This window comes from Silene latifolia, chromosome X (assembly GCF_048544455.1).
Source record: "Silene latifolia isolate original U9 population chromosome X, ASM4854445v1, whole genome shotgun sequence".
Lineage (NCBI taxonomy): Eukaryota > Viridiplantae > Streptophyta > Magnoliopsida > Caryophyllales > Caryophyllaceae > Silene > Silene latifolia.
Window position 1 is genome coordinate 286,884,266 of NC_133537.1, and position 27,940 is coordinate 286,912,205.

At 41.2% G+C, this 27,940-nt stretch overlaps 1 protein-coding gene across 1 annotated transcript; it reads right to left on the reverse strand.

Moving 5' to 3' along the window:
• Nucleotides 1-25,369: 25,369 nt before the first annotated feature.
• On the reverse strand, nt 25,370-27,567 carry LOC141616829 (GDSL esterase/lipase At5g22810-like). Its single transcript, XM_074433982.1, has 5 exons — nt 27,119-27,567; nt 26,871-27,001; nt 26,527-26,760; nt 26,154-26,409; nt 25,370-25,761 (listed from the first exon to the last, which is right to left on the reverse strand). The coding sequence occupies exons 1-5, from the start codon at nt 27,363-27,365 to the stop codon at nt 25,568-25,570; spliced, it is 1,062 nt and encodes a 353-aa protein (XP_074290083.1). The 5' UTR covers nt 27,366-27,567; the 3' UTR covers nt 25,370-25,567.
• Nucleotides 27,568-27,940: the final 373 nt, after the last annotated feature.

The window sequence follows — 27,940 nt, forward strand, 5'->3', positions numbered from 1 at the left end:
CCCATGCGGGCGGCAGGCTCGGTTGACTCCATGCCGAGGGGACTGGATGTGAGTACGCGGATATGCCTCTCGGCCGACTAGTTGCCGAGACCGAGACCCAAGTGACAGTCGATGAGGCTTTGTCGGTTAGGGTGTTAATACGTTGACTTGTGTCTTTTAGCTTTGACCTTGCTCAATATGTTGACTCGGTCAGCGGGTGCAGAATATGCCCCATCAATTTGCCCCCAGCGTAGTCTATGCCGTGGTATGGACCTTCGATGAGTGTTGAGCGTATTCTGCGCATATCGATCTTCTTCCTCGGCTTGGTTCTATTCAGGCCGTACCATATCCCCCCTCCACATGGTTGTGTAATGGACATCCAATGTGGAAAAGAAAATGGCGCTGGCCGAGACCAAGGTTGAGAGTGCCGTGTGCTTTTGATTGCCCTCGGCCCGGTCGCCAAGCTTGGTTGATCAGCTGGCCGTTAGCAAGTAGATACCAAGGAGCGTGTCGAAGAAGATTCATCACTGTATATCGATTGACATTCCGTGGCTGCATGCTTGACACGTGGCTTGGTGCTGATTGGTGGACGCTTCATGGGCTTTGCTCTGATTGGTCCACTGAATGGGCTTTGCTCTATAAATAGAGCAGTGTGCCCCTCATTTTGACCTACAAATTTCTTTTTCTCAAAAAAATTTCCTCTCTCTAGTTTTTTCGAAGAAACTTCTCTCTAGTTTTCGAAGCGTTACTCGGCGTAACACTTTCTTCCAAGGTAAACAAACAAATTCTTCCCCAACTTTTTACTTGTTAATTAACTGTTGTCACCATGTCTGCTGTTGATGCTCCGCCTAGTACCTCTACTCCGGGGGGCGAACCGCCGTATCCTGATGAACAGGAGCCACTGGTTGTCACCCCGATAGGGTTCGGGGGGCGCTTGTCGCCTTCTCCTGAAATTGATGAGAAATTTCTGGAGGGTTTTGATGATGATGATGATGATGAGGAAAAGACCCATTCTGATGTAGAGAGGCCGCAGTTCTTGTGGCACGGTGAAGCCTGCTCGATTAAACCCGATCGTGTTTGGACGAACAAGTTCGCTAGTTGTTCCGGTCCTGAACTTTTTGAAGACCATTACTCCTTCGGCATGGGGTATAGAATCATTGTCCCTGAGGGTGATCAGGCAGTCTGTTGCCCTCCCGAAGGTTGTATCGGCGTGTACATCAGACATCTGGAGTATGGGCTCCGATTTCCTCTTAATGAACACGTCGTCGCCATAATCAAAGCCATGAATGTCGCCGTGGCACAACTGCATCCGTTGGCCATTAGGACTATTATTGGCTTTGTATGGTTATGTCTTTTTAGAGGGGAGGCCCCAACGGTGAACCTCTTCCGCCGGCTCCACCATCTTCGGCAGACTACCCTAGGCGGCTCGGGGTGGTACAACATACAGACCGAGCCGGGTTACGTCACCGTCTCCAAGCTGACATCTTGCAAGGACTGGAAGGGGCGGTGGGTATATGTCGAGGTTCCGGAGGACTATCCACTGCCCCAGTCCTTCCAGCGCCGCGTCAATTTGCGGTGTGAGAGTCAGGGGAAGCATGATAGATATGTCTCCCGGAATAAGATTAAGATGGACGCCAAGAAGGTCTATCTTAAGGACGACGAAGTGCGGGCAATGAGCCTGTTCGAGGTTGAGAGGGATGGCACGCCGAAGGGATGGATGCCTCCGACCCAGATCGTCCTTCAAGACGAGCCGCTTTGTCACGTCGGCCTCATACCGGCCCTCGGCCAGGGTGAGTGGGGTCGGTGTGAGGCCCACCTTTGCTTTTTATGCTTCTGTATCTGAGCCTTGGTTTATTTCTTTTGCTTAACTGTTGATTTTGTTTCTTGCAGATCGATTTGGCCGGGATCTCTCCGTCTCTATTCTAAACAAGTTGGGACTTGACCAGGACGGGAGAGTTGTTGAGCTGTACCCTAAGGCCGCGCCACGTGATCGCCACCGGCCCCGCACGAGCTTATGGAGCAGGCGATGAAGGCAATGGATGTGGCGGCGACTCAAGCGGAGATTGGCGGTAACGTGCCGCGCCGGAGACCAAAAACAACGTCTACGGTGGCTACGACGTCAAATCCCACTCAATCTCCAATCCCCGCAGTCCAAAAGGAACAGGTGGTCGTCAATGTTGACGAGGACGTCACCGTTCTGGAGGGTCCTCCTACTTCAAATAAGAGGAAGGAAGCAACGCCCGCCGTCGTTATTCGAGGCGAGGGGAAAGAAAAGGGGGTAGGCCCTCTGCCCAAGAAGGCTAAGACTGGTACGGATCTAACCCATGGCTCGGATTTAGCAGGTTCTTTAGGCGTTCCTGATGACAGGCTTTCTGATATGTCATTGAATGTTGACATAGATGCTTTGTCTAGATTTTTTATAGATCAGCCGTCGCCGGTTGTCGTTCTCACTTAACGGCAATTGGAGAAGCAGCCTGTGCAGACGGGCGATAAAAATGTCACCGCCGACTCCTCATCCGAGAAGGTTTCCCCCGTTCAGCTCAGGGCGGAAGGCATAAGGTTGGCCAAGAGGCTGGTGAAGTGGGTTGAACTAGCCGACACTCATCTCGTCGAGCAAGAAAAGCTCATGGCTCAAACTGCCCCTGCGCTTGAACGGCTTAGGCTCGAGCTTGCCGCTGCTAAGAAGGAGGCCGAGAGGACGAAGAGGGACTTCCTGGCCACCATGAAAGACTTCCTTGCTGAGCGAAAGCTTAAGGAGGAGGCCGAGAAGGTGGTCCTGGCTGAGAGAGCCAAGGTTGAGGCTGCGTTGGCTGATGCTGCTAAGCTGCGGGAGGAGAGAAACAAATTTGAGGGCGGCTATCAGGCCATGGTTGAGCAGAGGGAAAGATGGAAGTCCCTGCATTCGGCCGAGGCGAAGGAGCACAAGGGCACAAAGGCTATCCTTGCTCAGAGGGAGAAGGATATTGAGACGCCTGAAAACCGTCATCATCCCTGACATGTGTGCCTGGTACCGGGACCAAGTGAAGATGCTACCAGGGATGCGATTAAAGAGCTCCTTCCTGAAGGCACCTTCCCGTGGCAAGATTTTGACCGGCTTCTGGATGAGAAGCGGCTGCTGCGGAGGCCAAGGCCGCGGATGAGGCGAAGGCGGCGAAGGCCGCTCAGGAGGCTGCGGAGAAGGCGGCCCGGGATGCTAAGGTGAAGGAGGCCAGAGAGGAGGCTGAGAGAGCAAAGGCAAGTGAAGCTGCCAAGCTTTCCTCTGGGCCGCCCACCGTTGGTGATGCTGCTATTGCTGCCGGTGGCGAGCAACAACAAGCATAGGGAGACGGGCGGTCGTCACCAGATTCACCCGGTCCTTCGGACAGCTTCAGCTGTTCGGGGGCCAACTATTGAGCCTTTCCTCCCTGCCATCCTTTTGGCGCTTCATGTCTTAATGTTTGTAATCTTTTGCTGTTCCTTTTTTTGTTAAACTTTGGTAGGTTGTGTTTAGGCTATCCCTATGGGGACGGCCGTCGACTTTGTTTTGCCTCACTTGTAAACATTTTTCAATAAAGTTTGTTTATTTGCCTTCGGCTTGGCCGAGGCTTTTGATCTCATCCTCCATTAAGTTGTCTTCTTACGTTTTTAAACATATTGAGCACTTTTTTGTTTTACCTTCGGCTTGGCCGAGGCAGTTAAATTGCGTATCTCAACTGTACTTAAACGTTTTTTAAACATGTTGGCATGTCGGTCGCTTCCTCCTCCACTCCCGGTCTTAGCCGAGGCGGTCAGATTTGCGCTTCATAACTGCTGTTGTGAACATGTTAGCGTATCGATCGTTTCCCCGTCACTCCCGGCTTTGGCCGAGGCAATCGAGGTTACGGCTCGACAGCGTTCGTATCTATAGACATATTGATCGCTTCCTCTGCCACTCTCGGATTGGCCGAGGCAGTCAGATTTGCGTTTCTCAACTGTACTTATAAGTTCTTAAGCATGTTGGTCGCTTTCGCGAGTATCATCTGCATTGGTAGTGACTGCCCGGCTGGCGTCTACTAAGCATGTTGGTCGCTTTCGCGAGTATCAACTGCCATTGTAGTGACTGCCCGGCTTTGGTCGTGGCGTCTACTAGTGACTGCCCGGCTTTGGCCGTGGCGTCTACTTTGGTACGACTACGGAGGGGACGAGCATTTCGATGAAAAACTTGGATCACTCTTCATAAGATATAATCACGCGTTGGGGTGCCCACAACGGTCTCGGACACCTCCGCCGCTATACGAAATACTTCCTAAGGTTGTCGGTGTTCCAGTGGCTCATTAGTGGCACACCCTCCATGTCTGTCAGCCGGTATGTCCCCGGCCTCATTTCTTCAACCACCTTGTAGGGTCCTTCCCAGTTGGCCGTCATTTTACCATGGATGTTTCCTTTGTTGGTCGTGGCCGACTTTCTCAGGACTAAATCTCCTACTCTTAAGTCCCTTTTGTGGACCCTACGGTTGTATGCTCTTCTTATTCGGTTTTGATACACTGTCAAGTTGAGCCGTGCCGTATCTCGACTTTCTTCGACCAGGTCTAGGGAGGCTCTCAGGCCTTCCTCATTTTCGATTGGGTCAAAAGTTTGCGTTCTGAGTGTCGGCACCGCTGCTTCAATTGGCAGGACGGCCTCAGACCCATAGACTAGGTGGAATGGACTGTACCCTGTTGCTTCTTTCTCCGTGGTTCGAAGGGACTACAGGATGCCGGGGAGTTTATCAGCCCATCTTCCCTTTAGATCTTCAACCGTCTTTTTCAACCCGTTCAGTATTGTTTTATTGGCTGCCTCCGCCTGCCCGTTGCTCTGAGGGTGGCAGACGGAGGAGTATGCAAATTTGATACCGAGCTCTTCCAACCAATTCATCACCATGTCGCTCCAAAACTCTCGGCCGTGGTCAAATACAATGACTTGGGGTAACCCAAAACGAGTTATGACGTTCTCCCAAATCACCTTTCTTACGGCCGCCGTGGTCTTGGCAGGTACCGCGACAGCCTCGACCCATTTGGTGAAGTAGTCAACGGCGACAATCAGGTACTTCCTTCCTCCGGAGGCCGTCGGAAATGGTCCTAATAAATCCATCCCCCACTGTGCAAATGGTAGGGGACTAAGTACTGGTTGCAGGTCTCGGGAAGGCGCATGTATTACCGGAGCATGCATCTGACAATTCTTGCACTTCTTGGTTTTGGCCCCGGAATCTTTCAAAGCATGGTAGGCCGAAGTAGTAGCCGGCTCAAAGAGCTTTGTGGGCTAGCGTTCTCGCCCCCATATGATGTCCACAGATGCCTTCGTGAATCTCTGTCAGTATGAGCTCCGCGTCGGCTGGGCCGACACATTTCAAGAGTGGCCTTATTACGGACCTTATGTATAATTCTCCTTCGAACACTAAGTACCTTGCAGCGATCCTTCTTATCTTCTGAGACAGACTGCGGTTCTCCGGCAACTCTTTTGTCAGCTTGTATTTCATTATCGGAGTCATCCACGTCGTCTCGGCCTCGATGTCGCCCACCATGCCGACGGTCTCAGTGATGCTTTTAGCATTCCGATATCCACCAAAGCACGGTTCGACCGACATTCTTGATGCTTGAACTGCAAGTTTTGAGAGAGCGTCGGCTCGGTTGTTCTCGGACACTGGGATGCACCGTATTTGGAAAGATTTCAATTTTGAGGTGTCGCCTTTTACCCTTTCGGGTACCTTACCATCCCATCGTCTCGAGTCTCATACTCTCCTCTGATTTGATTAGTCACTAGGAGCGAGTCTGTTTTCAACACAATGTGCTCCGCCCCGGCAGCTCTAGCTAACTCGACTCCAGTTATCACCGCCTCATATTCGAATTCGTTATTTGAGGCCGAGAAGGTAAACTTCAAGGCGTACTCAAACTCGTCTCCGTTAGGGCTGGTGATAAGGATGCCGGCTCCTGAGCTGTTCGCCGTGGAGGACCCGTCGGTATACACTTCCCACACGCCGGGATGTGATTCTTCTTGATATGTGCACTCGGCCGGGGAAGTCGCAAGCGCTTGCCCCTTTATCGAAGGTCTCGGCTTGTACTGAATGCCAAAGCCGGAGAGCTCCACTGCCCATTTGATAAGTCTGCCGGATTTTTCGAATTTTTCTAACGCTTTCTCCAATGGCTGGTCGGTTAAGACCGTCACGGGATGCGCGTTGAAGTAGGGTTTCAGTTTCCTTGCGGCAACGACGACGGCGAGGGCTGCCTTTTCGATTAGTGGGTAATTTCTTTCGGCGGCCAGCAGTGTATGGCTGATAAAGTAAATTGGGTGTTGCTGCTTATTTTCTTCCTTGACGATTACGACACTGACCGTGGCCGAGGTAACTGCTAAGTATAGATATCGCGTCTCCCCCAGCGTCGGCCTGGACAGGGTCGGTAGAGTTAGAAGGTGGGCTTTCAGTTGCCTGAAAGCCGCGCTCTGTTCCTCCCCCCAGCTAAAGCTTTTATTCCCTTTCAGCACTTTAAAGAACGGAGTGCTCTTGTCGGCCGACCGAGAGATGAAACGGGCGAGAGCCGCCATCCTTCCGGTCAGCATCATAACCTCTTTTCGATTTCTCGGCTCCGGTAGGTCTAGTATTGCTTGAACCTTCTCTGGATTGGCATCGATTCCCCTGGCGCTGACAAGCACGCCGAGGAACTTGCCGGCCCGGACACCGAAGTTGCATTTCATTGGGTTAAGCTTCATCTTATATTTCCTTAGTGAACAAAATGTTTCGCTCAAATCGGCCAAGTGCTCGCTGTCAGACTTGCTTTTTACAATAGCATCGTCGACGTAAGCCTCGATGTTCCGCCCTTTTTGATTTTGAAACACTTTGTCCACCAACCTAGTGTAAGTTGCGCCAGCGTTCTTCAAACCGAACGACATCATTTTATACATGTATGTGCTGTTACCGGTGATGAATGCGCACTTAGGCATGTCTTCTTCGGCCATGAATACCTGATGATAGCCTGAGAAGGCGTCTAGCAGGCTTAGCATAGTGTAGCCTGCCGTGGCGTCAATTAAACTATCTATTCGAGGCAAGGGATAGCAATCTTTAGGGCACGCTTTATTAAAATTGGTAAAATCAACACACATCCTCCACGCCGCTGACGACTTCCTCACCATTACAACATTTGCTAGTGACTCAGGGTAAGTACAAGGCATGATAAAGCCCGCCGCTAATAATTTGTCTACTTCAGCTTTGATGGCCTCATCCTTCTCGACCGAGGAGTTCCTCATCTTCTGCTTGACAGGGCGAGCGGTGGAGAGTACGTTCAGCTTGTGAACGATCACCTCCCGGCACACGCCTGGCATCTCGGCGGCTGAGTATGCGAAGACATCTTTGTTCTTCCTCAGTAGGTCTAGGAGATCGGCTCTGAATTTTGGCTCCAGGCCGACACCGACAGTTACGGTGCGCCCTGGGTCAATTTCCACTTCCTCGGTCTCGGCTCCTTCGACCATGCCGACGTTAGTATCCATCGATTCGCCCTCCTGCTGTAAGGATGGGCTCTTCCCCTTCTCCGATTTCTTCGCCACTTTGAGGGATTGCATGTTGCACCCCGTGGCCGACACTTGGATATTGACTATTTCGTCTCTCTCGTCCTTTGAGACGAGCTTTTGTGCTTCCCCCTGGTCCGAGACGTACATCAATGTCAGGGCCCGGATGGACATCACTGCATCGGCCTCGCTCAAAGTGACTCGGCCTATGAGAACATTATAGGCAGACGAACCATCAATAACCACGAACTCAGATAAAACATTTTTAGCCGCGTCCGCTTGGCCGAACATCACCGGCAGATCGATTGACCCTGGGGTACAGGCCGGCCCCGGAGAGAAGTCTGTATAGCGGGTTAGCGCAGGGCTCAGTCTCCAATCTTCGGCCGAGATTAAGAAAGCACTCCCTGAACATGATGTTCGTGTAGGCGCCTGTGTCAATCAGGCACCTTTTGACCAAGTGGTTGGCTATGTCCAGGTGGACTACAAGCGGGTCGCTGTGCGGGGCGACGACTCCCTCGTAGTCCTTCTTCCCAATGGTTATATCGGGGATGGTGGAAGCGGGGATCGCTGTTTTGGGCACAAAGTTGATGGCCTGGTATAATTCATTCAGGTGCCGTTTGTGCCCATTAGCTGACCCACCGTTCTCGTTTCCCCCGATGACAACCTGGATCACTCCCATCCTTTGGAATACTGATTTTCTATTCGCCCCGTCGGAGCTTGTTTCTGGGCCTCCAGCTACATACTTGCTGAGGGCCCCCTTTCGGATAAGCTCTTCGATGGCGTTCCTCAGATGCCGACAGTTGTCGGTCTTATGGCCGGTGTGGCTGTGGTACTCGCAAAACTGGCTTGTGTCGCCGTCCCCCCTCGCCTTGGGGGCCTTGCCCACTTCTGCCCTTCATTATTGCTTAGGGTAAAGACCTCGGCTGGAGATTTGACCAGGGGGGTGAGACTACTGTACCGCTTCTGGGTGTATGGTCCCGAACTCCCCCCGGCACCCGCCGAGTGCTGTTTCCTATTAAATCTCTCAGGCCGTGACCTATTCCCATCACGGCGTCATTCATCTATGTTGTCCCGGCGGCTCTTCCTCTCTGGGTGCCCAGCTTCACTGTGGCCTACCCAGGTTTTGTGATAGTCCTCCACCTTTACGACTCGGTCGGCCATCTTTCTGGCGGAATCTAGGTTGAGGTCTTCGCACTTGATCAGCTCGTTTTTGAACTCGCCTTTCGGGAGGACTTTCATCAGTGCGAAGGCCGCCAGTTCAGTGTTCAGCTCTCGGGTCTGCTGAACCTTAGCGTCGAACCTTTTCACGTAGCTTCGGAGGGACTCGTCCTCCCCCTGTCGGATAGTCAGGAGGTCTGATGTTTCCACGGCCCTTCTCTTGTTGCAAGCATACTGGGCTAGGAAATTGTCTCTCAGGTCGGCATAACAGTATACCGAGCCATTAGGTAGCCCCTTGCAACAACTCTGAGCTATCCCATGCAGGGTCGTTGGGAAGACTCGGCACCACACCTCATCAGGCTGCTCCCATACCGACATGTACGACTCGAAAGCCTCGACATGGTCGGTTGGGTCGCTATCCCCTTTGTATGATAAGGGCGGCAGCTTCAGCTTAGTCGGCACAGGGACTTCGAGGACATAAGCACTGAGGGGTTGTCTGACCACGTGTCGAATGACACGCGGCGATCGGCTCCTCGCAACCTTAGTCCGGCTTCTATCCCTCTGGCGGGAAGGGCTTCTTGTTGTCCGACTTTGGAGAGTCGGACTTCTTTCATTCCTTCGGGGGTGGCCTCGTTGTTGCCGCGGCGACGTTGTCCTCCCGCGAGTGGGGGAAGGACTCAGGTCTGTCACTGGCACCACGGGCTCTGCTGGCGTTTTAGCATGGCCAGCTCCTTGTATCGCTCCGGACAAGATGTTCGGAGTCACTTTATGGGCCCTGGTCACCTGTGGATGCGCTGCCGTCACCGTCGTCGTGACGGGGGTGATCGGCGTACTACCCATCAGGTCCAGGAATAGCTTCAGTTTGGCTGCATCGACCACATGTCCCATGACAGTGACTTGGCCGGTAGGCAGCGGCGTTTCCGGCTCTTTTGGCATCCCGTACGCCGGCTCAGTGACTTGGCCGGTGGGGGACTGCCCGATCTCGGAATTATGGAACGTGTCATCCTGGTAGAATGCCATTCCTTCACTCACAGTTTCTTGTTGCTTTGACATCTTCTTAGCTTGCTGAATGGGTTTTTCTTTTGGTTTTTTTTTTGTAAGGGAGGTGACTAGCTTTTAGTATCTTCCCCACAGACGGTGCCAATTGTTCCGGGTGTAATTCCGGAGCAGGATTATGACCACTTAAGCTTGTAGAATGACGTCGTTGCTTGTCTCTTCCTTTCGCTCTCTCCTGTAAAGATGAACAAACTGAGGGCTCGGCTTGGTACCGAGCGTACTCACTCCGACGCTCAAGTCAGTAAACTTAAAGAGATAAGTTGTGTGTTAACTTGGCAAAGTATATTGTAGAGAGATAAGGGAGTTTATACCAGATTAAGATGATTTTCGGATAGTTTTTTGGATCCTTTTCTCAATGAGAGAAGTGGAGTATTTATAGGCTTTCACCTTTTGTCACGTAGTGGCCAAGTGGCTAGCAGGTGGAAAGACTATCTTACCCTCGGCCGAGGGACCCATGCCGGGCCGGCAGGCCTGGTTGACTCCATGCCGAGGGGACTGGATGTGAGTACGTGGATATGCCTCTCGGCCGGCTAGTTGCCGAGACCGAGACCCAAGTGACAGGCCGACAGGCTTTGTCGGTTAGGCTGTTAATACGTTGACTTGCTGTCTTTTAGCTTTGACCTTGCTCAATATGTTGACTCGGTCAGCGGGTGCAGAATATGCCCCATCAACATTGTTAGAGTTGGTTCTACTAATTAAGGGATTGGCATTCCTACCATACAAAATCATCCAAACCTCACATAAATTTTTCCTGGTTATTAAATTCTGCGCATCTTTTTACTAAATCCTACGCAACCCTTTTTCTTAAAAAAGATGAAAAAAAAAAAACTCTGCTTTCTCTAAAAACTAATAATTCGCTAATAATTTTACCATTATAGATCTTAATTCGACATATCACAAGTAATGGAGTAATTTAGCCCAATTTATCAACAATTTTATCAATACACTTTGTTTTTAATCGATTGATTGATTTTTTTTATATAAACAATTAGGGTTTTGATTTTTTAAGGAGATTGGTTGTTGGTGATCGACTGGTAGTCGGTATGGCTGACATCAGGTGGTCGCCGCAGATGTAGCCGGCCTTATACAGTTGGCGCGGTGAGAGTCCGGTGCGGTGGTTACCGGTTCTAACGGTTAGTGTAGGGCAATTTGTGAAGGGATGTACGGTCGTCGACTGGGGTCTGGGGGTGAGGGAGCGGGCATGCGTTGATTGACGTCGGGAGGAGCGAGGGGAAGACGTGGCCAGCGGTAGGAGGGGGCGGGGAATTGGTGCTTGGCAGGTGGGGGAGAGGTAGTCAGGAGAAGGAGATGGGGATGGAAATTTGTTTTTTTTTTTTTTGGTACGATGGGGATGGAAATTTGTTAGAGGAGTTTATTTCATTTTTTTGGTTTTTTTTGCCTCTCTCTAGATAGGGGTGGGAAATAAGGAAGTTAAACTTGAATAAGACGAAAAAAAGTGCGGAATTTAGTAAAATTGTGTAACTCCTTAATGGTTATATTTATACCAGTCTGGTCTTGTTTGGTTTATGCTTGCTGCTCGGCTGCTCCTGCCCACTCCACAAAGTCGTACTCTAACAATTTATCGCGAAAGTGGTAAACAACCCCCTTAAGTTTACTTCAACGTGAGATTAACCCCCTTTAGTTTGCTTTGGAGTAAACAAACCCCTTAACTTTGCAATAAAGTGAAATCAAACCCCTTTTATTTTTCGGGTCAAAATCTCACCAATTTCTCATATCGGTGTACATATTAGGTATAAATTTCTCCCAGATACTTTTATTTTTCATTTGTCTGCTCCAATCATCAAGTAAGGGTGGTGATGATGATCCTAAAAAACTGTCGAGTTGTTTGCCCAATAATCTAAGATCAAATCCATGGTTTGCCAAATTGGTCTTCCCCTCCAAAATTACAAATTAAATTGATCAAGATGCAACTATTATTCTTAGCAGCGTTAGAGTATAAATCAAAATTGAATAATTTTAACATGGTATACGTGGAATATTAAGCAGCAGGTATGCGGAGGCCTACAATTACATCCACAATTCAAGCCCATTGGTCCAAAATTTAACATTGATATTCCCTTCATCCTCAAACCTTCGCCCAAGAACTCTTTATGTCTACTCGTATTAATTAGTACAAAATACATAAAATGCTACTTTCACGGTGTTTGTTTATTTTCTTTTTTATTCCTTAAAAAGCTATTTTAATTAATGATGAATAAATTATTGAGTCCAATCTTATATACTCCCTCCTATTCACAATAAACCTCCAATTTTATTTTGGCACAAATATTAAGGAAACACACTACCCCACCATATAATTAAATTTGGACCACACAAATACACTACCCACCATACAATTAAATTTGGACCACACAAACATTTACCAAAAAAGGAAATAGGGAAGTTATTGTGAATAGACGGAAAAGGAAATAGGGAAATTTATTGTGAATGGGAGGGAGTATATATATATAAAACTGGGTTGAGAAGGTGTGGATACGACACGTGTCATGAATAAAAACTTAAAATAAAATAAAAATTCTATATATTAATTGTGTTCATACGTTAATTTATGCATCATACTCCCTCCCATCCAAACCAAAGGTAACACTTCTCCAATATATGTGAGGAGTATTATATTGAAGTGTTACCTTTGGTTTGGATGGGTGGGAGTAGTAAGTAATATTTTCAAGACACTTTAATTAGGCTATAGTCAAAAGTTTAGTAGCAAATGTATATATACTGGGAAGTGGGAAGTACTGATTACAATTTACAATACTGGGAAGTGGGAAGTACTGATTACAAGTTACAAAGTGTACTTAGGAGTTAGGAATAGTTGAATGTTTGACTAGGGCTATCCATCACAAAGACAAATTTGTGTGTGAATTTCATGGTGCAGAGTTTATGGACAAATTATGTACTTCCTCCATTCAACTCCACTCTACCGCTTTCTTTTTTCACGTTTGCCAATGCGCGTTTTACGCGCTAAATATCGTTAGCTACGTATTTGCAAAAATTATAAAAGTTAGATATTTTTAATGTACTCGTAAAGACGAATCAAACAAGATCCCACATGAATATATTTCCACTTACGTATCGAGAGAAAATCGAAATTGAATACACAATTGTGAATAGTGTACAAAAGTGAAATAGATAGAGTGGAGTTGAATGGAGGAAGTACAATATATATAAGGGCTAATTATTGGTTGCATGCCTACATTCATAATCTTTGTATGTCTTTTAAAGTAATCTTACATATAAATATTGTACTCATTTCTCTCATCATGTACTCATCCAACATTTTGTTCCCTCCTACTTCATATATGATATTTTTAAAATTCTACATACACAATCTCATGAATTACTAGGAGATGATCATCTTGATATTAATCATTTTGTAACGAAGCTAAAAAATCATAATAAGAACTTAGTGAACGGAAAAGGATGAGGAACTTGGGGACATCAAAAGGTCGTTGGAGGAAATGGGTCGACTTCAAATTCTGATTGGAAAAACGATATGGAAGATGATGAATGGGAACCAAGGTGCATCTTTTGTGAATGGTGATGCTATGCAAAAGAATATATATTATGTAATAATATAAATATATGAAATATTGTTCTTAGCCTAACTACTAACGTTGAGCAATTACGTGTTGGTTTTGGTCGTATGTAGTAGCAGTAATGATCAGGGAGATACTTTGGTGGAGCAAAAGTTAACAAAATGGTAATGGCGACATTTCAAAGTCAGACATGAATTGCTAATTTTAATTACCACCAAAAATATTATTGTCTCATATGGAGTAATATTTTTCCTTTACTTTAGTTTGCATTTTCTTAAAAGTCATTTTTTACTGCGTATTATTAAAGATAAATCAAGCTTGGCAAAGGCTATTAGGTCTTGTGGAAATTTATTTGCCAAATATTATGAGCTCCTCCTTGCTATTATTTCTCATTGATTTACAGATAATAACGAGTGCTTCCAATCCACTCCTTGACTACTTGAGAAATCATTAAAAAACTTCACTATCAACCTTCTTCTTCTTCATTTATTTAAAAAAATTACTCTTTTCATTCCATTTTTATTTTCCTACTTTTCTTTTTCGGGAAGGATTTGAGGAATAAAATAAAATTATTATTCTACCCCCTTTAATTAAGAACAAACGTGACAATGTCATTATGATAGAGATAATAGTAGTTAAAAAATTAGGGGGTAATGGTGGTAATCTACTAATTTATCATCGAAATTTAGAAATGAGATAATTATTTTGGGATACATTTTGGATAAAAAGAAATAATAAAAGTGGGATGGAGGGAGTATCATACTTCTTCAAAGTGTCATTCATAGTGATTCATATATGTAGGAGTAAACAAATTAGGATCTCGAACACTAGAGAATTATGTAGGTTGTTTTTTCATAGGAAAGGTTGCATGCAACAATTCACTACCTAAAACACACGTTTATATTCAGAAATTACTCAGTTTAGTGTAATAATGTGTTGTGACATTTCCTATGATAGTTTTTAATTCTAGCGAACAATATAGATTAAGTAAACTAATGTGATAACAAATGGTTTTGTTTTATAACAAATGGATTAATGTAAACTAATGTGATATCAAATGATTTAACATATAGTGATACAATTAATAGTTACTTATGGGATGCTTTTATTAGTGGGTTTCAAACAATAAGTAATGAAAGTGAAAACTCGGTAAGTGACTTTGAAATCAATTTTATGTCTCCCTCTGATAAACTTGACTTATCAATGTGCGTCGTAAAAGTTCTCACTCTTTCACAACTTTATCTTATTTTTTAAAACTGATTTAATCTAATTTTGTTCAAAATGTATTTTATGAAAGACATTTCAATTAGAAACATTGTCAAATATAAGGTCATAACATAATCATTTATTCCTACACGAAGTTTACTTAACATATTTTAAAAAATAACAAAGAAAAATCTATCTATTTATATAAAAGTATAATACAGGAACCACTATGCCACGTGTCCTGCTCACATTAATTTTTTTCCCGCCCACCTTCACCCTATTGACCAAAATTGGAAACAAAATCACAAGTTTGATTGCAAGAAATTTGGATTGGCTACTTACAAACCCTAAACTACTACCACTATTATTCTTCCTATTATTCTTCGACTTCCTGCCTAAGTGCTTTACTAAAAACCCTAAACTATTTCCCGTAAACTTCCATTTCCTGTCAAAACGGAATCGCCCCCCTTCATCATTCATATTCATATTCCCTTTATAAATGTCAAGCTACACTATTCATTCATATGCTACCATTTTACACAACACGCCAAGATTTCTTACTCAACGACTCAATTACACGAATTTCTCTATCCATGTATGATGTATCTGAAGTTTTTAGGTGCATAATTTATTTCACGATTTGTATTTGCTCAAATTTTGTATCGTCAAATTAATTTATGCAATTTTTATGTTTGTGATAATTTAGAGGATCTTGAATTTTTACCTTCAAGTTACAGATCTTGAATGATAATTTGGTTTTATATCTGGCGTCTGCCATGTATAATCGATGTCGAAAAAACGTGGACTATTGCATTTGAATTTTAGCGGAACTGAAGTTCTCCGTATTAGATACTACGGGGTTTTAATTAATTTTTTATGGCAATTTTAAAATATTGTGTGACACTTAATTTGGTCAATAGGTTGGTTTTCTTGACAATTATGTCTGTTAATTTATCAAATATAAACTCCTTGGGTTACTTCTTCCGGTCATTAAATGAATTTTCAAAATAGAAAGGTAAATAATTATATGAGACATCCCAAAATAAAAAAGGTAAACAAATGACATAGTTAGCAACTTAGCAATGTCACATGGTTTCAAGTTTTTCAAATTTCTAAATCACAAAATCTCATTGAAGACGGCATGTATCCGTCACTTTGGAGTGACGGATACCATTTTCTCTCACAAATGATCCAAATAGAGGAGAGAGGAAAGCACATGGGGTACCCCACCTTGTCCCCCCTATCCGTTTTGTGAGTGACATTACCCGTCACTTGCTCCGACCCGTCTTCAGCAAGACTAACTGTTTCTAAATTATGGTTATGCACTTTCAAAAAAAAGTCTACATTGATAACGTATAAACAACAGTGTTTTTTGGTCACAGGGGCTCATATAAATATGATGAGAGTAGGGAGGGGCTATTGGGGATCAAATATACTTTGCCTTACTCTATTGGTATACACAAAATCTTATTATAGACGGCATATATCCGTCTATAACTAAAGACGGGTCAAATACAATACCACATTTCTAATAGGACAAGTAACAAGTGAGGTGGTGGGGCCAAAAATGTTACCACTTTCAAGCTATTTAACCTATCTTTAACTATAGACGTCTATAACAAGACTAGCTGATTAATATAAGACACGGCCACATTGCCACACGTTTAAAAACATAGTACAGAGTACAAGATATTGTATTTGAGGTTGATTTTCCTACTTTCTACACCATTTATATGAGATATATATACTCATTTGGTGTGTTTATCCGGTACATGTTTCTCACAAATATTGAATCATTTTTATAGGATGAACATTCAAACTAATACATTAGTGTAACATTAAAGGTTTTATATATATTGTTTATATATGTCCGTGCAATTTTGCACGGGTCTTAAACTAGTGTACAATATATGTGAATAATTGCTTATAAAGTACTCATAATTATGCACGTAGAAAAGTACTCTCTTTGTCCCGGTCATTTGTTGTCATTTCCATATTGGGGTGTCTCAGTGAGTTGTTATCCTTTCTATTTTAAGAATGAACTTGATGAGCAATTTGATCATTCACCCTCAATTTCTTCCACTTAAATTGTCATTTGTTAATTGACATCTTCCTCTTTTCTTGGTTTTTGTGCCAAAATAAATGATAACAATTGACCGGAATGTGAGGAGTACACTACTATGTAAATTGGCTCTAAGTTTTATGCATGAACGTCTAAATTCGATTTCCAAGTTGCTAAATGAATATTGTATGTATTTATTTAGTTTGCCCTTAGTTCATTACTTCATTTGAAAGGATATTGAGACAAGTTTCATAATACCTATTCAATGCTTTTTATTATGTTGTATTGGGTTTTAAGGCTTATCTACAAACTATAAAATAGATACATGATAGTGTCAAATTGTGACGAGTTAATAGGTTAATGTTATCGCAATAAACATGTTTGATACCGTGTTTTAGTTGAACTTGTTGTAATATACCGGTTTGCACTTTTGGTTGTAATTTTAGAGTCTTAGCTTATAACTTACCAAGGTGAAGAAGGAGAGCAAAAGATAAGACAAAGGAATAAGTTCAAAGTCAAGAAAAGTAAGTTAATGGAATATTTGATGCCTTGGCATAGACAAACAAGAGCCAAAATGAAGAATTGAAAACTCGGTTTCACAAGGGTCAACTTCAAATGGATATATCTCGAGTTCTAGAGCTCTTATCGACGCAAGGCCAATTGGAGGTGAAAGCTTGTGATCTTAGCTTTCCAACGGTAGGTCACACGCCTTGTTTGCCAAAAAAACAAGGGAGATATGGCCTTCGCAAGATGCTGTTGTCAGTCTGAAGCGCAGCCTGCGCAAATACGCGTTGCAATTCCAAATGCGAGCTTAGGCGCAGGCTGCGCAAATAAGGTGCGCAGCTGCGTCCGATTGCGCAGGCAAGAGTTAATTTGGCGCAGCCTGCGCATCCTGCGCAACTCTGTTTTACGGGGCTTTCTATTCCGCATTTGGGCTTCTTAAGTGAAGATCTTTTTAGGTTTCCGTGAAACCATATATATACCCAAGATTGGAAGACCTCATGGATCATCATACACCATCATATCATCTCATCTAATCTCATATTTAGGGTTTTAATCTTGTAATAATTTAGAAGACAATTTCCGTTCAAGTTGTAAGCTTTCCTTATTGTTTTGGGTTTTGAAGACTATGGAAGGCTAAATCCTTCCTTGCTTGGTGTAATTCATCCAAAGTCTCCAACTTTGGTATTGTAAGACTCTTTTAATCTCTTCTTATTTATCTATTGATCTTTCCTTATGCTTAATTCTTATGTTGAGTAGATGTATGTTAGAATTGATCACTCTTGCATCTTGTTTACCCAACTATTGCAAATTCTAGAGAAATGGTTTAATCTATCAAGGATTATTTGGAGCAAGCTTGTTGTATGTTGATTTGCTTTAAAGGATTCATGCAATAAGTAGGGAATTTCATGTCTTTTCTCATTTGTATGGTTTAATCTTGTGAGAATTGATCCTAGCTTCTTATCTTGGCACAACTCTTAATGCTCATGTTTGATTTGCACTCATGGTTTAATGAATTGTTGATTAAACTTGAAGGACATACATGGATGGTTTAATTTGTGTATGTTAACATCTTGATTTGAAAGTATTGGGTGGATAATAAGAGGAGAGTTATAAAAGAGTCAAACTTTACTATTGTTGGTTACTAAGGAAGGATTGCACCAAGTCCTCTTTAATATTGAATTCTCTTGTTCACCAAGTGTTTGTTATATTGCTTGTTAGACAAAGATTGAAATTTTACTTTGTTTCATGTTACCAATCAACTCAAAAACCCCCCTTTATCTATGTTTATCGATTGTTTGTCATTGTTGATAGCCATTGTTTGTTTATAACCTTGTCTTTAGTAGTCAATAGTTTACAATTCAAGTTTTTAGCTTAAAAGTCCTTCTCTTGGGTTCGACCCTTACTTCCCTTTACTACTATTCTTAATTGCATAGTGTAGAGTCGAGTTTGGCTTATAAATTATTAATTTGGTAGGTTAATTCTAGCATTTAACGACCTAGTCTTATTTCCTATCAAATTTTGGCGCCGTTGCCGGGGAGGCAACATAGCTAAAGCTTGTTTTTAATTATTGGTCTTTAATTAGTGTAGTTAGTCTTTGTAAATACTAGGACTCATTTATTTGTCATAGATTATTTACTTGTTTGATTAAATGGCTAAGATCTATTTTGCACAAGATGAGGATGAATTATTTTGCAATTATTTTGATAGACTTAAGCAATATTTCTTGCAATGCAATTATTCTTTTGACTCATGGGAGCTTGGTCGTATGGTTTATTGTGGTTTGAATGAGGAGTATGTGTCTCGTGTGCATAGCTTGAGTAATGGAAGATTCTTTGAATGAAGTTGTGAGGATAAATGGGAACTCTTCCACTACTTCAATCTTACTAGGAAATGGGAGTTACAAAACTCTTGTCAAACCCAATACCAACAAAGTGAGATAATTCCCACTCATGATACACCTTCAATAAACATCCAAGAAATGCTTCAACTTCCCCTCAAGGGTCAAATTGTTGAAAGAGATGAACATGAGGGAAGTAAGATTGAGGAAGAGGTTGTTTACACCTTTGACAACTCTTATTTTGAGGATCTATTTGATGAGCAAGATGATATGTATGACTTGAAACCTTCTTTAGCCTTGCCATCCATTGAGATCCCTATTCACATTCCTTGTACCGAAGTTGACGATTCACACCTTGGAAACAATTCTTTGGTTCAAAGTAACTCTTGCCCGGAATTGACCTTTAAAGGATCGGGGAGTGAAGTGTTTGAGAAGAATGACCAAGGAGCAATGATTTTTGAGGTGGTTGGGATAGAAAAAGAAAAGGTGGAGGCTCTTGAAGACGTGATTTGGGAACTTCCGAAACCTATGAAACTTGTAAGTGTGGGGGTTAAGGAAGATGTTAAAGAAGAAACGGAAAATGAGTTTGTAGAGGTGTACCCCTTTAAGGAGGAACCTCCTCAAATTTGCTTTGAAGTGTCATCCAATTTATTCCCCAAACAAGCTCACGGTTCGCCTCATTCTTACTTGGTTTTCACCAAGTCCATCCCATCATTCAAAGAGCCTTATCGTGACAAGAAACCGTTTCTTGGGCATGAAAAGTTGAAATATGTGTCTTGTGCACACTCGTTCCTTACTTATGCTTGCTACATGAGTGGTATTTGCTATTGTCATGGCTCTTGTCTATGGGGTAACGCATTTGATAAGTTGCTAAGGGTTTTGACTTGTTCCGCTCTTGACTCTTGAAAAGAAGAAGACATTAAAAGGCGTCGAGCAAACGACGAAAACCAAAAACGCTTTATGGGAGGCAACCCGTACTCCTTTCACATTTCTTTACTTTCCTTTGCATTTGTAGTACCCTCCTCCACATTGAGGACAATGTGGAAACTAAGTGTGGGGGAAGAGATTATTTGTAATATATGTAAGCTTTATTTCATAAGTTGATGCATTGTTTTGAAAATAAAAGGGAAAAAAAAAACGAAAATCCCGGCTAAGTGAAAACCTACAAGGGTGGCCACCTAAGGCAAGATTGGGAAGGTGGCCGAGGACGGAATGAAAACCCGAAAGGGCATTCCGGGCAAAATGAAGAAATGAGTTGCGAGCCACCATGAGAGGTAAGGAAAAGTTAAGGTGAAAACCCGAAAGGACGCCTTAAGCAAAATGAGGGATTTTCAAAAAAATAAAAAAAAATAAAAAAAAATGAAAAAATTGAAAAAGGCAACCACCAAAAATTTGGAGGGACAAGAAGGGAGTGATAAGGAGGATCTTGGAAGGAGGCTAGTTTTAGGACTTAATTTTCTTTTTGTGTCACAAAAATTTGCTTCAAATCGGTAGTTTTTCATGTTGGCTACTAGGTTGTTGATCTTTATTGGTGTTTGGCCAACTTAGTAGCATAACTTGCATTGCTTGGAGTGATAAGGGGGTGATATAAGGGGAGTATGAATGATTTGGAGGATTGTGTAGGTCACTTTGCTATTGCCTTGGGATAAGGCAAGAGTGACCATTACTACTTTGGTGATATAAGAAGGGTGGAGCTGCGTGATAAGTCGGAGTTGGTGGTGTGTCGTGTCCTTGTTTGAGGGAGATATAAGGCGGGGGAGTGAGTGAAGAGTTTGTGTCAACTTTGAGTCTAGATTTTCTCTTTAATTGGTGGTTGTTCAAGAGGGAGATATAAGAAGGAAGAGGTAAGAGAAGAGTGATCATTTACACTCTTGCTCACTTGTAGACTTGCTCAATTGTTTGTCTAGTGTTTTGCTCGGGACGAGCAAAAGTCTAAGTGTGGGGGAATTTGATAGTGTCAAATTGTGACGAGTTAATAGGTTAATGTTATCACAATAAACATGCTTGATACCGTGTTTTAGTTGGACTTGTTGTAATATACCGGTTTGCACTTTTGGTTGTAATTTTAGAGTCTTAACTTATAACTTACCAAGGTGAAGAAGGAGAGCAAAAGATAAGCCAAGGGAATAAGTTCAAAGTCAAGAAAAGTAAGTTAATGGAAGATTTGATGCCTTGGCATAGACAAATAAGAGCCAAAATGAAGAATTGAAAACTCGGTTTCACAAGGGTCAACTTCAAATGGATATATCTCGAGTTCTAGAGCTAGTATTGACGCAAGGCCAATTGGAGGTGAAAGCTTGTGATCTTAGCTTTCCATAGGTAGGTCACACGCCTCGTTTGCCCAAAAAAGAAGGGAGATATGGCCTTCGCAAGATGCTGCTGTCAGTCTAAAGCGCAGCCTGCGCAAATACGCGCTGCAATTCCAAATGCGAGCTTAGACGCAGGCTACGCAAATAAGGTGCGCAGCTACACCCGATTGCGCAGGCAAGAGTTAATTTGGCGCATCCTGCGCAGCTCTGTTTTACGGGGCTTTCTATTCCGCATTTGGGCTTCTTAAGTGAGGATCTTTTTAGGTTTCCGTGAAGTCATATATATACCCAAGATTTGAAGAACTCATGGATCATCATACACCATCATGTCATCTCATCTAATCTCATATTTAGGGTTTTAATCTTGTAATAATTTAGAAGACAATTTTCATTCAAGTTGTAAGCTTTCCTTATTGTTTTGGGTTTTGAAGACTATGAAAGGCTAAATCCTTCCTTACTTGGTGTAATTCATCCAAAGTCTCCAACTTTGGTATTGTAAGACTCTTTTAATCTCTTCTTATTTATCTATTGATCTTTCCTTATGCTTAATTCTTATGTTGAGTAGATGAATGTTAGAATTGATCACTCTTGCATCTTGTTTACCCAACTATTGCAAATTCTAGAGAAATGGTTTAATCTATCAAGGATTATTTGGAGCAAGCTTGTTTTATGTTGATTTGGTTTAAAGGATTCATGCAAGTAGGGAATTTCATGTATTTTCTCATTTGTATGGTTTAATCTTGTGAGAATTGATCCTAGCTTCTTATCTTGGCACAACTCTTAATGCTCATGTTTGATTTGCACTCATGGTTTAATGAATTGTTGATTAAACTTGAAGGACACACATGGATGGTTTAATTTGTGTATGTTAATATCTTGATTTGAAAGTATTGGGTGGATAATAAGAGGAGAGTTATAAAAGAGTCAAACTTTACTATTGTTGGTTACTAAGGAAGGATTGCACCAAGTCCTCTTTAATATTGAATTCTCTTATTCACCAAGTGTTTGTTATATTTCTTGTTAGACAAAGATTGAAATTTTACTTTGTTTCATGTTACCAATCAACTCAAAAAACCCCCGTTATCTATGTTTATCGATTGTTTGTCATTGTTGATAACCATTGTTTGTTTATAACCTTGTCTTTAGTAGTCAATAGTTTACAATTCAAGTTTTTAGCTTAAAAGTCCTTCTCTTGGGTTCGACCCTTACTTCCCTTTACTACTATTCTTAATTGCATAGTGTAGAGTCGAGTTTGGCTTATAAATTGTTAATTTGGTAGGTTAATTCTAGCATTTAACGACCTAGTCTTATTCCCTATCAATACACTATTATAATTCCTCCGATTATTTGATTATTTACATTTTATTAAAATACTCTAACAAATTATTAAAAATGTAATGGATCATGTGAATTGAAGGGAGTAATATATAATAATATATTCCAATTAAATAAGTACAATTTTAAATTCGATATTAATTTTTTTTTTAAACTACAACATATACCAAACAAATTTTTTCTTTTGCTAAATGTGTGAGTTTCATTTTTTCATATACATTTTTCAATTTACAAATCACAGAATGCTGGAATTCAAGAAATATTGATTGGCTATTTTACCAACAAATACAACCTATTGCAATGTAACAATAGTTACATATACTACCTCTCACTTACCTTTTAGTGTTACAATATAGAAATATAAACACAGGTCATGGGAGGTACGGGTTCTACGTAAACTGAGTAGGTAGTATGTAACATGTGGCATAACAACCATAAAATTTTATGCCACATGTATGTGACATGTGGCATAACATCCATATGAATATTCACTATAAAAATAACGATATTAGACATTTACGTAATAAAATACGGAGTACATGAGAAAGGGAGAAAAGATGCTTCTTCTTTTTAATTATTATCTTCAAATAATTATTGTGTACTTATTTATAAAACATTGATCATGCGTAACTATACCTATTATTATTTATAATTAAAATTGTATATATTTTATTTGAAATTTTTGAAGTTAAACCTAAAAACCTAATAATTGAACAGATTAATCTATTTCTATTTATAACTAAAAATATTAAATATAATATACAAATCATAATATTTTTCTTCAATTATTAATAAAAAAATATTCAAACAGACCGCGCGAAGCGCGGGATACTACCTAGTGAATTATATAATACTCACTTCATTTCCTTTTATTGTCCTCCTTTAATTTTTAACTTTGGATAGCAAAAAGACAAATATTTATCTCACCCAAGATGGACTCGCCATTTTTATAGCCTAATAATTCGACTTGTGGAAAGTGCTTCAATCGCCAAATGTTTAAAATAAGTAACAAATTAAGTATTAAAGATGTAAAATTCACTAAAATCTATAAATCTATTTAATGACTTGAAATTTTCTAAAGAAAGAAAATATTTAACGTCATATTTTTGTCTTAACTTCCATTAACAACATTCACCCTGTACATATAGTACTCCCCTATCCCGGTTAATAGTTTACATTTGTTTTATGTTGGGTTGTAAATGAAAATAAGGCAAATGTAAACTATTGACTAGGACAGAGATGATATTCCTCGCATCTATTTCAATAGGAGTATATCGGGTTCCACATATGCTGAAAAAGGGCCCTATTTCAATAATCGGATGAGGTACGAAATCTTTTGTTTACGAGTTGATATTTTATTCAAGTCCGTCTCATATCATAGCTAGAGTTGGCATTGGGCCGTGTTGGGCCGGCCCGCGTGCTGGCCCATCGTGCCTTCCCCAAAATGGCCCGGCCCAGGCACGGATATTGGGTTGGCCGTGTCTGGCCCATAGGCTAATCGTGCCTGGTACGTGGGACAGCCCAATAGCCTTAGTATTTTTTTTCTTAATACTTTTTTATTTATATAAATAATGAATACTAATGACTTAAATATATATTTTATTAAATATTAATGTACTGATTAGTTGATTACTTGTATTTTTAATGTACTAGATTTAATTAAATAATTAAAAAACGATATTAAAAAACGGAATTTAATTAAATATAATTAAGAAACGGGCCAAATCTCGGGTTGTGCCATGCCAGGTCCGCCGTGCCTGGTTCGTGTCGGACCCTCCGTGCTTGGGCCGTGCCATGCATGGGCACGGGAATTCCCAAAAAAAAAACGCAGCCGCGGCACACCTCTAACCCGTTCATGCCGTGCCCGTGCCGTCAATATTGTTCATCAGTGTCGTGTCGTGCCCGTGCCGTGCCCGTGCCGCCCACCTTAGCCCCGCCTGGATTGTCATCTCTAATCATAGCATGGTGCCATTTATAGGGAAGTACTTTCTTTGTCCCAGTCATTTGTTGTCCTTTTCCATATTAGGGTGTCTCAGTCATTTGTTGTCCTTTCTATTTTAAGAATGAATTTGATAAGCAATTTGATCATTCACACTCAATTTATTCCACTTGCCATTTTATAATTGGCCTCTTCCTCTTTTCTTGGTCTTTGTGCCAAAACCAAAGGACAACAATTGACCGGGACGGTGGAAGTAATTATTAGGGTTTTTTGATAACTACTCCCAGTTATAAACATTTTTTTTTGTAATTGCTCTCTACTTAAAAAAACTTTAAAAAATGCTACCTTAATATTTAATTTGATTAAAACTTGCTACAAAAATCTATTCTCGGTACGAAAAGGATGCTTGTATGCGACGGTCTTTGTTGAGGTCGTTGGATGATCAAACGATAACCAAAATAAGAGTTCTTTGATGTTTTGGAATCCTGAGACTACAAATTTTGTGAATGTTGAAATAGGGGTGCTACGAGGTGATCCTAAATGGTGTAAAAATGGTCGTGAATAGGGTCTAGTCTAACTCTGTTTTCGTGGTGTTTTGCGGGTCTAATTTGAGCACGATTTCTTAAGGTTTAGGATAGTTTTTTAGGTTAGTATGAAATGTGCAGTCTCAGGATTCCAAAACATCCAAGAAATCGTATTTTAGTTATCGTTTGACCATCCAACTACCTCGGCAAAGACCGTCGCAAACAAGCATACTTTTCTCGAAAAATGAGTATCTGGGAATGAATTTTTGTAACAAGTTTTAATCAAATAAATATTAAGGTAGCAGTTTTTAAAGTTTTTTTTTTAAGTAGGGAGCAATTACAAAAAAAAAATGTTTATAGCAGAGAATAGTTACCAAAAAACCCTAATTATTATGAAAAACAATGAGCATAATTAGATCACAACAAGATTTAATCCGGACTGTTTATAAACAAGGAAATTGAGAGAATCCAGACCGGTGATAGCTACCCAATACATATCGTTCGATGTTCACATCCAAACAAGGGATCAAAATACAAACAAAAACAATTCTTGTAAAAAAAATACGGATTAATGGTAGATAAACTTAAAAGTACACATAGTAAAATGAAGCTAAGAAATAAGGGAAATAGCAGCAGCAGTAAGATCATCTGCTAAAATTGAATTGGTTGCTTCAGTTGGATGAAACCCATCCCAGAATACGTATTCTGTTGCATTTTTGCATGTCCCTGGTGATTTCGAGTTGCACAGAAATGATGTTTCTAATAATCCTGTTCCACAGCATGCTTTCCGCGCCTCAACGAATCCTGTTGTTTGTTCCAGTTTCATTAAATCCTACTAATTTCACTTCCCATCTATTTTCATAAATTTAACTGAATAATTTGATCAAACTACAGATATAATGTAAGACATGATTTACTGATGTGGGGGAGACACTACAATGTCACGCAAACTCGACTGCAGGCATTAAAAAACTTACAGTTCGAGATGACTCTTGATGAAAACTGTCGTAAAAGATATTGACACATTACTACTTTAACACAAAAACAAGCATATATATATATATATAGCGTTTTGGGGGCCTATTTTTCAGGATTACTGTACGCAGACGTTTCCAAAATTCATCCTAATTTATTATTCAGGATGCATCGACGAAATAATGTATGTTGGGTATATAAAGGATGAGTTGAAGCATTACCATTGTCTTCAGGCTTAGTGACAATATCATAAAGCGGGGTGTATATGTCAAAGACGACCACAGTAAGATTAGCTAGTTGATGCTGAAGCCTTTTTGCAGTAGTGTTGAGCTGATCATTAAATGTCATTGCATCATTGTTTATGTGATCCACACACTCATTGCTGTCTTCTCCAAATATGCTTATTGCTGCGGGTAAGCATCCTAATGGCGGTAGCGATGTCACACCTATCTTTCTTGCTCCTGCCCAATACAATCTCTGAAGAAATGTCCAAGAAAGAAACTTGTGTTTTAGTTCTACTTCTACGCAAAAATATTGGCTGATCATGTTCTTAATCAATAGTAGCTAATCATATTGGAGCGAATGACGACAAACCTGAACAAAATCGCCAAATTCTTGGACAAGTATGTTAGAAAACTCTTGAGGACTGTAAAGCTTGTAGAGAGCTGGATCGATATAATAATTTTGCAGGAAATCACTGGCTCCAGCACTAACTATATAAACCCCTCCTGAGATTATCGATGATGCGTTCTTCGGCCCTGCAACGACTGCTAACTTCTTCTGGTAATCCAAAAAGTGTTCCAACTGCTCGCTTAATGGAATTGTACACTGCATCATCAAATAATTTTCAACCATATCATACACAAATCAAATCAAATCAAATCATAGTAATTCTTTTAAGAAAAAAAATCGGTCATTGCATCGGATTATGGACTTACATAAAGTTTAGCTGTAGTTTTATGGTAGCCAGATGAAGCAGACGCGAAATTGGCTCCAATCAACAGGTTATCACCTCTGGCTTCTATACTCGAATATGCTGGTTGGTACGACGTAAATCCTATTGTCTCAGCTGACAGAACATTAGAAGCACCACAAGGTTAAGGTTAATCAACGCATAATAAACAACAATAACAGTCGATTTATAGTCTGGAACTTGACAATATAAGAAGCGCGGACAATTTATTACCAGTAAAATCAGTGGCAAGCTTGCCATTGCAGAACCTTCCAGTAGGGTGATGGTTATCAAAATCTCTACCATAAGGAAGGAAATTGGACTTAACAAGTGTATCTAAATCATTGTTATTACCAGCATCAACCACTGAATCACCAAATATAAACAATGCTGGTACTAATGGTTGCCCATTAATTACCCCCCAAAAATGTATAATCACAAGAATTACAGTAACATGAGAATTAGAACTCCAAATACCCATTTTTAATTATGCGATTATTTCTCAAGTTAATGATTTGTTTTAGAATTTACGATATGAGAAGAGTTATATATAGATTTTTGGTAATGAGTTGATGAGTGATTTAAGAATGGTCTAAGGAATGTTGTCATTTTCAGGTTGCCTTTTTTATGAACTAACTAATGCACATAAAATAAAGGAAGAATAGTAGTATTTGAATTTTGTAGTAAATGTTGATTACTTTGGATTTGAGGTGACGGTTTAACTGTAAGACAATATTTGTACCTCAAAATTTTGTTTTTCAATTTTTTTTAATTACAAGAAATGTAGAGTTAAAAGTCCCATTTTTGGTCATACAAACTTATTGCTTAAGATTCAGTACTAAACCAATAATAACCAACATGAGTTAGTCTTGTATAAGGCGATTTTACACTAATACTAGGTAGTATCCCGCGCTTCGCGCGACCTGTTTGAAACTTTTATTATTATAATTGAAGAAAAATAATATAATTTACGGTTTTTTCCCATGGTACCCTCGAACTTTGGCAGATTACACATGGTACCCTTCATTTTAAGTTTCTACATATGGTACCCCTGTG

Coding starts and splice junctions, on each gene's coding strand:
- LOC141616829 (XM_074433982.1), bottom strand. CDS start 27,365: ATGGGTATTTGGAGTTCTAATTCTCATGTTACTGTAATTCTTGTGATT. Junction 27,002..27,118: donor GCTTGCCACTGATTTTACTG/GTAATAAATTGT, acceptor ATGTTCTGTCAG/CTGAGACAATAGGATTTACG. Junction 26,410..26,526: donor AATTTGGCGATTTTGTTCAG/GTTTGTCGTCAT, acceptor ACATTTCTTCAG/AGATTGTATTGGGCAGGAGC.